Source organism: Hyla sarda, chromosome 8 (genome assembly GCF_029499605.1).
Source record: "Hyla sarda isolate aHylSar1 chromosome 8, aHylSar1.hap1, whole genome shotgun sequence".
In the NCBI taxonomy this organism is placed as follows: domain Eukaryota; kingdom Metazoa; phylum Chordata; class Amphibia; order Anura; family Hylidae; genus Hyla; species Hyla sarda.
Window position 1 is genome coordinate 60,856,312 of NC_079196.1, and position 13,923 is coordinate 60,870,234.

At 42.3% G+C, this 13,923-nt stretch overlaps 1 protein-coding gene across 2 annotated transcripts in view; it reads left to right on the top strand.

Annotated features, from left to right (window-relative positions):
* The window catches only part of AGPS (alkylglycerone phosphate synthase), a 269,903-nt gene that overhangs the window by 209,276 nt on the left and 46,704 nt on the right, over nt 1-13,923 (top strand). For both annotated transcript variants that reach the window (XM_056534693.1, XM_056534694.1), the window contains exons 15-17: nt 2,754-2,823; nt 7,505-7,566; nt 9,224-9,313. In XM_056534693.1, coding sequence (XP_056390668.1) covers nt 2,754-2,823; nt 7,505-7,566; nt 9,224-9,313 — 222 coding nt within the window. The remainder of the gene's footprint in view (nt 1-2,753; nt 2,824-7,504; nt 7,567-9,223; nt 9,314-13,923) is intronic.

Below are 13,923 nucleotides of genomic sequence, written 5' to 3' on the forward strand. Positions count from 1 at the left end.
TTTTTGGGATGTGTTGTACCCTTGTTATTCCTCCTTAAAATTTATGAATACATTTACAACTGGGTGACTGGGTGTCAAAAATGCGGGGTAGGGGGGTTTTTCTTACACACTATGACATTTTCGAATCAGTGCCAGACTATGTGGGAACACACCCCTTTGAAAGGGGAATGTTAACACCCTATTGACAATTTAATCATAGACAATGACTGGAGTACTCCGGAATTTTGTGGTGTGAACCTTCATTGGTCTTCTGTGGACGCGTTCACACTGCAGAATTTTCTCCACTGAAATTGATCCACCAAAAGAAAGAACATATTCATTCTTGTGGCAGAATTACTGCATTGCCGTCAATAATGATAGCGCAGGGCCATGCGTTCCTTCTACTTAAGGTTTTGATAAATCTCCCTGTGTCCATATTTCCTGTTAGACCGTATGGACCTGTCATGTGCAAAAAAAATGTTTGGGTGGCCCGGCCCTCCAAGCTTCATATCGATGATCTTAATGTCCTTTATGTAATCCTACATTGCAGTGGACACACCTTTCAGCATACTTATTTATTATTTTATACAAATATAGTTGTCATCTTTAGGGTACCACAGCAACATTTTGCAGAAAGTAGTGAAGTACTGATGCCTTTGTATTTGTTGGCAATACCTTTGTATTTTTATTTGAATATAGGCTCTACTCATAATGATGCCAGGACTTTTACTTCTGATTATTCTGTTTGTAACAGATTAAAATAGACCAACTAATGTTGATAAAATGTTATTGGATTCTAATTGGACATTAAAGGGGTTGTCTAATTAAAAAAAAAATGAATACATTGAGGGTCCCAAAGCTAGGATCTTCATGTTGGACAGAGTAAAGAACAAGTACACCGTGTGTTTTTATCTTTGGAGGAACTGTACTGTCCTGCATTACAAATACAGCCCATTTATCTGAATGGTCACTGAGGAAGAAGGGATTAAAAGGGTTATCCAACATAATTACCTGTCAGCCAGTAATGGACATACTTACCAAGAATTCATGTTGGTAGTAAATGGCCGTGTACTGTGTCGCCTATCATGCTGCTGGCTTGTTTATGTGAACTTGCTATTTCCTCCTTCTGTGTCATTCCTCCAACTACAATCCCCAGGATCCCTTGTTTCTAGTTGGGAGGGGACTTATCTCCCTCCCACACATCAATCACCCCATCCATTGCTTCACAGCTAGACTCCTTCCATGTGTCCTGTGCTTGAAACCTCAATTCCCTGCAACCCTGTAGAGAATGATCTCTTCCCCCCCCCCCCCCTCTCCCACACACCAAGTGGCCACTCCACCCATTGAAGCACAGACAGGCTCCCTTTAAACACCTGAATAGTGATGCATTGTCTCGGGTTGCACTTTAACCTAGGAAAACCCGAGAAAACAACACTCATTTTGTATGCTGTTGTCTGGCTCTAAAGTGAAGAGTAACCTGGCACTTCACTGATCATCTCTTTCTTATTTTTCTAACCAAGGGGTTTCCCGGGATGGGACCTTGATGATCATGCTTTCATGTCCTCTGTGGCATCATTTATATGTCCTTGAGATCCATTTGTCTATAAATTCATAGTTCTGCATATGGCTCTGTGGAATGGGTTACCTCCTACAACCTGGATCCAAAGTTTAAAAAGAAAAAAAAAATCTTTATTCTTAAATTTCCTTCTGCTCCAGCGCTGCTGCCAACTCTGTGTTCCCTGTCAGAAGTGTGGCGATTATTTCACATACACTGTTCTGTGCATCCAATTGTCTACAGTGCACGTGATCTTACCCCAGTACTTCTGGCAGGGAACACTAGAGCAGTGATAGTGTTTTTTTTTTTTAGAGTAAAGTCCTATTCCTGTCTCTACATTTTTTTTTAAACTACCAGTAAAACTCTTTACTACTTTTTATTACCTGGTCATCCGTTACGATACACTATGCTCTTTTATATTATCTTTAATTCCACAATATTTTACAGTTTATTTGTAATTCATCATTAACCGGAAACCCTTCCTTTAGGAAATAATGAAAACTCCATACAAATAACATCCTCATGCGATTGTCCTATACATAGATGGGTTAATCTGTATAGGCCAGTGTTTCCCAACCCAGGGTGCCTCCAGCTGTTGCAAAAATACAACTCCCAGCATGCCCGGACAGCCAACGGCTGTCCGGGCATTCTGGGAGTTGTAGTTTTGCAACAGCTGGAGGCACCCTGGGTTGGGAAACACTAGTATAGACATTTATTTTCATTTATTCTAATCTACAATAATTAGTCTTATATTTTAGGTTAAACATGTACCCACACTACAAAATGGTATAGCCATCTGCATTTGCCATCGGTTTTGATAGTATCTCCAAGAAGCCTGGGTTACAGACCACTGTTTCATAGCCAAAGAAAACATCTTAAAGTTTTTTTGTTTTGTTTTTATTTTAGAAGGTTATTCTGAATAAAATGAACCTTTTTCCTGGTCATATATACGCTTTGGAGAGTTCAAAGCAATAGTTTTACAGCAGTTACGTGATGAATTATCCGGCATCGTGATTAAAAGGAAAGCCTTTGGAATGCCATGTAAATATATTGTTACATTGCAATAATGGCCCGAAGTGCTTTAAGTCAGACGTCATTGTTTTAAGCTTTGTCGATGTGTTTGTGTGTTTTTTTTCCCCCCATTGATATCCTATGACTGCAGCATGTAACGATTGTGCATAAATACCCAGTTAATCATTGACCATCTTTACAATTGCAGGGGTCTGGCAGCAGGCGAAGATAATGGGCAGAGAGGTTACATGCTGACATTCGTCATTGCTTACCTTCGGGTAGGTCGCATCTATTTTCCTCCCCTCTTTGTCTGGTCACCAGTGTGAATATTGACATATTCTGACCCTAAGGAATATTGAGAGCTTTATAAAGGATCCCTTTAAAATTTGCTACACGGCTTTGTCTTATTTTCTTTTAAGCAGATGCTGTCATTTTCTCTTCCAGCTTTCCCTCTTCCCTTAGAATTTAGATAAAGGCGTATTAGTTCAGGGTGTGCAGATGTTGCTGCGATTGATGGGCGAGTGGTCAGCTGGGAAGTCAGTGCATTATTTGGTACTTAATCCAGATTCCATGAGATTTAATGCGCAATTTATTAATGTCTCATCACCTGGGTACTTTACTACATGTGGCTACAAATGCTGAAAACACAGATATTAAAGGATTTCTCTCAAGTCCAGTGTTTATGTTTCGACACAATAAATAAGTGATCATTTGGGGCCTCAGCACTGTGATCCCCACCGTTCATGAGAATGGGGTTTCCTGGATGAAGTGTCGTTTTAGCATACATGTTATGGCACTAATCTTTATGGGGCTTACAGATATCTGAGTGTTGTACTCGTACTCTGCTATCTACGTCAGTCTACTCAAGATTGAATAAAAGTGCACATGCTCAACTGCTGCTCCATTTAAAGGAGTATTCCAGTTTATTAAAAAGCGTGCCCTATCTGCAGGGACCCCCCGCTATCTCCTGCAGTAGCGAACTTGCCCCCTTTCTGCAGGGACCCCCCGCTATCTCCTGCAGTAGCCAACTTGCCCCTCCATGCATCTCTATTGGAGAGCCGGAAATACAGCACTCCAGTATCTCCAGCTCACCCATTTGTGGTTCCTTAGTAGCTTTGGCGAAAAGGGACATCGAACCTGGAACCTCGCAGGTACCTTTTGGTCCGGAGGCGAAGGGTAAGGTTTGTTGGGGGGCCTCTCTCCTTTCGGAGAAGGGCTTGCGATAGACCGCATCCTCTGTGCACGTTTTTTTTAGTGTAACATGTTTGCACTTTTTCTTGCATTTTGGGTGATTCGAGAGCATGTTCCTCGGCTCTTAAAAAAATCTCCAGCTCACCCATAGAGATGCATGGAGGGGGCATGTCAACCACTGCTTCATGCTGTGGTAGACACAGCTACATTTATGGAGAGAGTGGGGCGCCGGGCAGGAGATGGCGGGGGGTTTCAGCGGTCGGACCCCCCGCGATCACATACAGGGGATAAGTGTCTGATCGTGGAGGGTCCAACCACTGAAACCCCACGCGATCTCCTGCCCGGTGCCCCTCTCTCCCCATGAATGTAGCGGTGTCTACCACAGCATGAAGCAGTGGCTGACATGCCCCCTCCATGCATCTCTATAGGTGAGCTGGAGATACCCGAGCGCTGTATTTCCGGCTCTCCCATAGAGATGCATGGAGGGGCAAGTCGGCCATTGCAGGAGATAGCGGGGGTCCCTGCAGCTAGGGGATAAGTTTTCATAAACTGGAATACTCCTTTAATACAGGAACATTGGACCCCCTGTCCTTATGATCTGTGCCGGTCCCTAGCATATTCAATAATAGGATGTTCACTCAATGCGGATCTGCTGCAGATGTGTTGTAAAAAAGTGCAGTGTTTTTGCACTAAACAAACTAATGTTTTTTAAGCCAGTTGCAGATCTGCTTCAGATCAGTTGCAGAACATCTGCAGCAGATTTGCAGCATGTAAACCTACCTTGATGCTTTACAGTCAGGGAATGCAGTAAGTCTAGAAAATGACTAATAATAAAAATGAGTAAGAATCAGTGTCACCCGAACTAGCCGCCTGTACCAGCAGGTTAGTGTGAGTGACACTGATGACGGTTTCCCTTTAAAATCTTACAAGCTGAAGGGTCAAGGGGAAATTAAACAACAGGCTCAAAGTCTAGTGCAGCACCCACGGCATATACTGTAATATAGTTCTTCATTAAACAGTGACGTGACCATTATCTGTGCAAGAGTGAGCAAAAACTCCAATCCCAGTCCATAGTCTTTACTACATCCATCCCTCTAGCACTAATACATTGATAGCCCATCTATTACACCTGATGCTTTACATTTGGAAGGACCATAGGGTGCCATATGTACGCTGATCTTCGTGTGCATAAAGTCAGTGAGCTATCTGGTGCTGCAAATGGGACACAACTTATAAACCAAGATCATTTGTCAGATGCTCTTAGAGAACCATGTAGGTGGGTGTTATGGCACCTGCTCATTGGCATCTGCTACTGCCATTTGCTGGTAGGCAGGGCACACGGTGCTCAAAACACAGACAAGGTGGTTACATTACAGCGTCTGGAAAAATTCCAGCTTAATTGATGTTCAAAGCCCTGTATATAGTTTAAGGAGGGTCTGGGACAGTGTTTCCCAACCAGAGTGCTTCCTGCTGTTGCAAAACTACAACTCCCAGCATGCCCGGACAGCCTAAGGCTGTCCGGTCATGCTGGGAGTTGTAGTTTTGCAACAGCTAGGACACCCTGGTTGGGAAACGCTGGTGTTGGAATGTTCGAAGTGAGCAAGGCTCACGTTAGGATGTGGCACTTGAGCAGCTTGGCCACACCTTCTTGACACTTGGCTGAGAAATAAAAAAAAGCAGTTTTGAAAAAGGAAACCTTTACTTCCAGTCTGCTTTTATACCCAAACAACTATCCTGCACTGTCCGCAGCTCTTAGCAGAAAATACAGCAGACAGATTGCTGTAAATAACCTTAACATGAGGATTCTTATGGAAATGAGTAATATGGAGCAGCTCTATAGGATGGATGCAGAGAGGGACAAGTCCAGTCGACGAGGATGAGAAGATGTAATGTGGAATAATAATGGCAGTAGGTTAGAAATCATTACCCTGCATAGTAGCTTCAACACAACAATGTGAAGACTGTTCTATTGACTAAGAACAAGCTTTTTTCATATCAACTGGCTCCAGAAAGTTAAACAGATTTGTAAATCACTTCTATTAAAAAAAATCTTCCAGTACTTATCAGCTGCTGAAGTTGAGTTGTTCTTTTCTGACAACAGTGCTCTCTGCTGACACTTCTGTCTGTCTCAGGAACTGTCCAGAGCAAGAGAGGTTTGCTATGGGAATTTGCTCCTATTCTGATCAGTTCCTTAGACAGACAGACAGCTGTCAGCAGAGAGCACTGTTGTCAGACAAAACAGAAAACTCCACTTCAGCAGCTGATAAGTACTGGAAGGATTAAGATTTATTTTTTATTTTTAAAGAAGTAATTTACAAATCTAATAGTAATTATGTAAATTGTGTATCAGCGCTATTATAGGTAAGTGTTTTAAATAGAACTTACTTGATTATTGTAGAACAATTCGTATGCGGCACGCTCTAAGTGGTGTTCACTAGAAGGAAAACATATGCCGTGATTGATCTTAATACTGATGAGTTACTCCTGAGCAACAACCATCCAAGTAACCATCACACAAGTATAAGTTATGCGTACAATATACACAACAGTTTTATCCAATGTACGTTATGGTGTATAATCAATTTTTATCCGTCCATATATTTCTCATAGTCATATGTCAGTCCTGAGTTCAGTACAGCTGTTGTTATTATGATAGTCCAAACAGGTGACTGCACGTTGCCACCCCGTATCTCCACAACAATAATGACGCAACAAACAGACGCTTCCGCTTTAGTACCTTTAGTTGTTATTGTGTTATACTCCGTTCTTCCCTCGTCCCTCCGGGGGTAAGTTTGTAGTCCTGTGGTTGAGAAGATCTTCAGCTGTACTGAACTCAGGACTGACATATGACTATGAGAAATATATGGACGGATAAAAATTGATTATACACCATAACGTACATTGGATAAAACTGTTGTGTATATTGTACGCATAACTTATACTTGTGTGATGGTTACTTGGATGGTTGTTGCTCAGGAGTAACTCATCAGTATTAAGATCAATCACGGCATATGTTTTCCTTCTAGTGAACACCACTTAGAGCGTGCCGCATACGAAAAGTTCTATTTAAAACACTTACCTATAATAGCGCTGATACATAATTTACATAATTACTATTAGTTTTTAACTTTGGAGCGGCAAGTCAGGGACCCGCTCAGTTGTATCATAGCTGCTTATATACCATCAGTGCGCCAGGGCTATAAATTCTATTTATTAATTTACAAATCTGTTTAACTTTCTGGAGCCAGTTGATATGGAATACTGGAATACCCTGTACCCTGTGGATAATATCAGGTAGCTAACCCCATATTCCAGCAAGCATTTGAATTAACCATTTTACCTATAGTAACATAGTTTGTAAGGTTGAAAAAAAGTCCAGAGAGTCCATAGAGTTCAACCTTAAAACCTACTGTGTTAGTAATACTAACAGAATCAAAAAAATGCCATCAGATGTGTTAGGTGTAAGTTTAGGGGTTTTCTTGGTTATTGGTACAGGAAAAGGAAGCAGTGAAGTATGCAACACTCTAGCTCAGTGTTTCCCAACCAGGGTGCCCTCAGCTGTTGCAAAACTACAACTCCTAGCATGCCCGGGCAGCCTTTGGCTGTCCGGCATGCTGGGAGTTGTAGTTTTGCAACAGCTGGAGGCACCCTGGTTGGGAAACACTGCTCTAGCTAGAAGCTAATTCATGTACAGATCATGTATGTTGTACAATAGTTACCTTAGACGTTATGTTAAAGGCATTTGTCATCCATTTTTATCTCCTGTAGGACCTTGGCATGGATTATTATCTGATAGGCGAATCATTTGAGACTTCTGTTCCATGGGACAGGTAAGCGTTTTAGCACATCCTCAGTTCAAGGATGTAATGCATGTACTTTTTAAAAATATTTTGTGAAATAGAACATGGTATAAAAACACAAGGGAAACACATTTGGGGTCATTTACACAAAACCTGAGTTCTTAAATGTGAAGCTGTGGGAAATAGTAGTTATTGAGCCTTATTTTTTTAAAGCAAATTGTTTAAACAGGACATATATATTAAAGGGGCTGTCTAGGATTAGAAAAACACTGCTTTTTTCTTACAAGAACATTACATCTCCTGTCCACAGGTATTGCAGCTTGGCTACATTGAAGTGAATGGGACTGAGATTTAGTACTGCATGCAACCTGTGGACCGGAGTGGGGCTGTTTTTGCAACAACAAAAAAAAGGGGGGGGGGGTTCTAATCCTGGATAAACCTCAAAAATTCACTGAACGTTCATGTTGAGTGACTGCAAGCAGAGATCTTGAAAACTGCAAGAAATAGGTAAATGACTGTACATAAGCTCTGCTTTAGAAGAAAGCCTATTTCTCCGCCCCTAGACATCTTATCCCCTATCCAAAGGCCGCTGGGGACCCCCACAAACTCCCTGCTGCAAACGGCGTTAGTCTAGAGCGTCTATTGCCGCGCTGGAGGCTCGTGACATCACGGGTAACCCCCCGCTCGTAACCTCATGGCCACGTCCCCTCAATGCAAGCCCCCCCCCCCATTGACTTGCATTGAGGAGGCGTGGCCATGACATCACAAGCAGGGTGTGACCGTGATTCCACGAGCTTCCGCCCCGCATCGCCAGTCATCCGGCGCGGAGTGAAGTTTGCTCCATGCACCAGATGTCTGCGGTGCCACAGCCGAGATCCTTTTGCTAGGGGATAAGATGTTTAGAGGCTCCTCCAAAAGATCTATCTGTAGACATCTGTTTGGTCTCCTCCAAATGGTCTATCTGTAGACATCTGTTTGGTCGCCTCCAAAAGGTCTATCTGTAGACATCTGTTTGGTCGCCTCCAAAAGGTCTATCTGTAGACATCTGTTTGGAGGTTCTTGTCCCTTATCAATGCCGAGCTAGAAATCCCACCAGCACCCTGCTCTGTACTGATAACCGTTGTCTTCAGATGGTTGACTTTTGGGGGGAGACCCTGTTTCAGCTAATATGAAAGAGTTTTCTGGCTAATTTGAATACTTTTTTCCCCATGGAGCATTGACTGTCGTATAAATCTCCATACACCAATGGGGTATTGTCAATGAGAAACAGCACTTCTTCCTCCCAAAGCAATGGTTTCCAACCTAGTCCTCAAGGCCCACCAACCTTCTGGGTTATTTCAGTTACTCCATTGTAATAGAGTAAAATTTTAATACTGGACTGTTGGCGGACCTTAAGAAAATGGATTGGAGATCTCTGCCCCAAAGGATTGATACAGAAAGTATATTGACTTTTCATTAGTAATACGCTTAATTTGTTTACTATCCCTTAGCCAGAGAGGCTTCTTGTAAATGTCCCCCAAGTTGAACTTGCGGGTGCTTGAATCTTGTACTGGGTTATGTGCAGACAATGTTATGAAACATGCACCTGTTTACATAACTGATTTTAGCCTCTGGATGCTTTCATTCACTGACAGCAAACCGAGGTAAATAAATCCTTAACTAATCACAGATTTTTTCATTCCTGTAGGTTGCTAGATCTTTGCCGAAATGTTAAAGAAAGGATTGTTCGAGAGTGCAAAGAAAGAGGTGTGCAGTTCCCTCCTCTTTCCACTTGCAGGTATGTCTACTTGTGATGGTATGTTGATATCGGGAATTCTTGTACTGTACTACCTCACATTCTATGTGCTACTTCCGAATGTCTACAGCAGCAGCAGCAGGCGTTCCCTCAAGATGTATCTTACCAAAATATGATCATACTGCTAAGAAGGCTACAGATCACTTATCTTTTATTCTCCAAGAATAGCAAGCCAGCAAAGTGAAATATGTTTATATGGTGAGGTTAAATACTTTTAGTCACTTTGATATGGTAAAAGTTCTGATTGGTCAGGGTCTTGGTAGTCAAACCTCTACTGATCGCTAGAAGGAGGCAGGATAAGCACTTGTGTATCACTTGTGCACAAAATGGGCGCTGTAGACTTACAATGGAGGCGGTCTTATGCATAGACACGTAACCCTGACCAATCAAAACTTTTGACAACACAACACAAAAAAAACTGAATCAGTCCAACACAGAATCTACCCGGCACTGTTACTTCACATGTGGGACTATTCATCTAACTCCTGCGACTATATGATCATTCCGGTGCTTCTCATATAAGATGAAATATAAATCCAATACAGAGGTGTAGAAGAATGGAGCACTCACCCGGTCTTTGATAGGAACAACTTCTTTATTGCATCAAACGAATCTTGGCATTCTCTTGGAGTGCGGGAAAGGAACAGGGAGGTGAGGGAGTGGGATGGATGTTGGTCCGTATCGCGCAGACAGTGCTTCGTCAGGCCCCTAGGGGCCTGACGAAGCACTGTCTGTGCGATACGGACAGTCAGGGACCCTGGGGGCCTGACGAAGCGCTGTCTGCGCGATACGGACCATTGGGGACCCTAGGGGCCTGACGAAGCGCTGTCTGCACGATACGGACTTTCGGGGACCCTAGGGGCCTGACGAAGCGCTGTCTGCACGATACGGACCGTCGGGGACCCTAGGGGCCTGATGAAGCGCTGTCTGCACGATACGGACTTTCGGGGACCCTAGGGGCCTGACGAAGCGCTGTCTGCACGATACGGACCGTCGGGGACCCTAGGGGCCTGATGAAGCGCTGTCTACGCCTTACGGACCATCGCCCATCCCACTCCCCCACCTCCCTGTTCCTGTCTGCTCTCCCGCACTCCAAGAGAACGCCAAGATTCGTTTGATGCAATAAAGAAGTTGTTCCTATCAAAGACCGGGTGAGTGCTCCATTCTTCTACACCTCTGTATTGGATTTACAAAAAAAAAAACTGAAGTTGTGCACCTTGTTTTATGTTTTGGACCCACTCCTGGTTTTGGATGAAATACTGACCAAAATGTGTGAACTCTCCTTGAAGGTGATGTGCTGGCGCTCCTAACATGTCTATATTAGTAAGCACTTGCATTCTTCATGAAATAACTATGCTTGAACATTTATTTAAGAACACTTAGATTATAATGTTCCTCTATAAGTCTTTCTGGAAAAATATAAATATATTCACCATTCCCTTTTTATTTTTTGGATGAGATTTTGGTTTTGCTGATAATCCCTAGAACTATTTCAAGGCTTTTCACAGAGGCTGTGTAAAGATATAGTTTCACAGAAGACGAATAGTTAGCTCGCTTGCTTAAAACTTAACTTTTAATAGTATTTAGTAATAAGATAAATAGTCCTCAAAGTACAATGATGATTAGTAATAAGTATAGGTGAAGAGGAGCTAAGATGAATGGTATAAGGCTCAAACCTTCACCTATTAAAGCAAAAAAAAATCCTACAGAAAATAGACTGTGTCAATATACACAAATACAACGTAATTAATCCCGACGCGTCCCCCCCCCCCCCCTCCAAAATAGATAGTGTGGAGTAATGCGGGGGTCATCAGGGGATACAAATGTAGGAACGAAAATTGACCAAGATAGGCAGCTGTCATATACTAACCGTCAGTGTGGAATATAAGATGTACGGACTGAAAGGGACCACTTACTCAGACCCTAAGATACCGTCCTTGATGTGAGATGAATGACCTGGGTAGCTGTATGATGATGGCTGATCCTCTCCTGGCAGCAGCAGCAGACTGCTGCTGCCAGGAGGGGAACAGCCACACTATCTATTTTGGAGGGGGGGGGGAACGCGTCGGGATTAATTACGTTGTATTTGTGTATATTGACACAGTCTATTTTCTGTAGGATTTTTTTTTGCTTTAATAGGTGAAGGTTTGAGCCTTATACCATTCATCTTAGCTCCTCTTCACCTATACTTATTACTAATCATCATTGTACTTTGAGGACTATTTATCTTATTACTAAATACTATTAAAAGTTAAGTTTTAAGTGAGCTAACTATTCGTCTTCTGTGAAACATGGTCCATATAGCTCGAGTCAGAATCAGCTCGAGTCAGAATCAGCCTCTTTACTTTCAGTGAATTTATTGTGTAAAGATATAACCATCCCACGTGAAAAATAGTAACACCCAATTTATCCATAAGGAATACCAAAGGAAAAGCACCATCCAGGAAATTTTACGTAGGACATTTAAATATATTAAAAAGACAGACCCGTTTTAACTTCCAATAACATAAAAAAAAAAAAAATGTTTTAAAAACAATTGTGAATTGCGGAATTAGTGTGAGATTTTATGGCCGAGCATTTTGGGACGAAAAACTCTTCTTTGCCGAACATAATAAAAGTAAACCATTATTGTGTGCCCATTAATTCCTACGACCGGTTCTTTATGGGTTTAAAATTGGAACGGCACACTTGAAGAAAAAAAAAAAAAAAACTAGTAAGTTTTATTTTTTGTTTTATACCAACAACGTAACATTTTTATCTCTCACTGACATGTTATTTTTACTAGAACGAGCTAAATTAAATTGTTAGCAGTTTGGCCGTTAAAAACCCCCAAAGCTGTAAACAGAATTGTAGATTTTATTTAGAACTAAAGAAAATAATTGAAGGATGTGGTAAAAAGATGAATAACAGATCTCTTAAAAGCCTCGACATCTGAGAAAATGCCCTTAAAACTTTGTTGGTGGTGCGTTGCAAATGTGTCTTTATTATCTATTCCCTCTACATGGGATAATTGCCCGGCATATATCTTCACGCTGCAATGCTAACAAAAACAAGACCTGGGTTGTAAACCAAATTCCTGAGCACAAAAATGTCAAACATATTCTCTGCTTTGTCTTTACATGTTTATGGAGAGGCTTGGCTTGATTATCTCTCTTACTGGAATCCTTGGGCAGCATAGAAAGATGTAAATCTTAGTATTGTCCCTCTACAGTAAACCCAGGTTGTTATGGGCCTAATGTAAACTTAATGCCTTCAGGACGGCCACACGCAATGGAAGCACAGGGAAGACTCCTTGGCTCTGCTCCGGAAAGACTTGAAGATAAAGCCTGTGCTGTTCGGCTACGTTAACACGACATCTTTAATGCCAACCAATACATAGCAGAACTTTAATGCTGGCCCCGAATATCTATCTTAAAGTGGTACTCGGTGTGAAACAATTTTTTTTTAAATCAACTGGGGCCAGAAAGTTAAACAGATTTGTAAATGACTTCTATTAAAAATATTAATCCTTCCAGTACTTAATCCTCTGCTGTATGCTACAGAGGAAGTTGTGTTGTTCTTTTCTGTCTGAGTAAAATATGTGAAGAGAAAAAACACAGAAGTGGCGCCTTGATGGTGCCTTTACCTTTCTAGTTATAGGAGGTAAGGGGGGGGATTTAGCGGGGAAGGATAGGGAGATTTTCTGCTCACCTTTCAGAGTTGTGCTGCATAACAGGCACAACTCTGTGATGCGTATAGGCTGGTATGCGGCAAGGTTCCGGGGCCGCTGACTGCTGGATCTGCTGGCTGATGTTCTTGCTTGTCTCCGGTGCTGCGGGGTGTCACGTGATGTGGAGCGCTGCTTTTGTGGAGTAGACACCGTCCTCTGGTGTACCCCAGATGTTCAGATGTGATCCGCTTGGCAGAGTCGGCAGATGCGGTCAGCTGGATGATCCCCTCGATGTGTGCTGGTACCTTGCGGCCAGTGCGCGATGGAGATCGGGGTGAGAGAACTGAAGAAGAAAGGGATACCCTTTTGAAACGCGTTGTCCAATCCTGTTTGCTTTATGCTTTATATTTTTTTATTTTCAATTTTTTACTTTTTGTGTTCTTTATTTCTGTAAACCCAACCGTCAATAAATCCCCCCTTCTTATCCAAGAAGTTTCCAGCAACCTTATTTTTTGCAACGGAGAAGCGCTTTCACACGCCGAGGTTTTTTCTGGGATAAATCCCCGTGTGGGATCTCCCGCAACCTGCTCTTTTCTGTCTGACCACAGTGCTCTCTGCTGACACTGCTGTCCATATCAGGAACTGTCCAAAGCAGGAGAGGTTTGCTATGGGGATTTGCTTCTACTCTGGACAGTTTTGGACATGGACTGAGGTGTCAGCAGAGAGCAATGTGGTCAGACAGAAAAAGAAGTACACAACTTCCTCTGGAGCATACAACTGCTGATAAGTACTGGAAGGATTAAGATATGTTAATAGAAGTAATTTACAAATCTATCCAATGGAAGGGAGTAGTGGTCGGCACTGCTATGCACTTATAGGGATGATGATGATCCTTTTATTCACATCTAGTTCAGTCCAGCACGTAAACTGCTTCGTGGTGCTC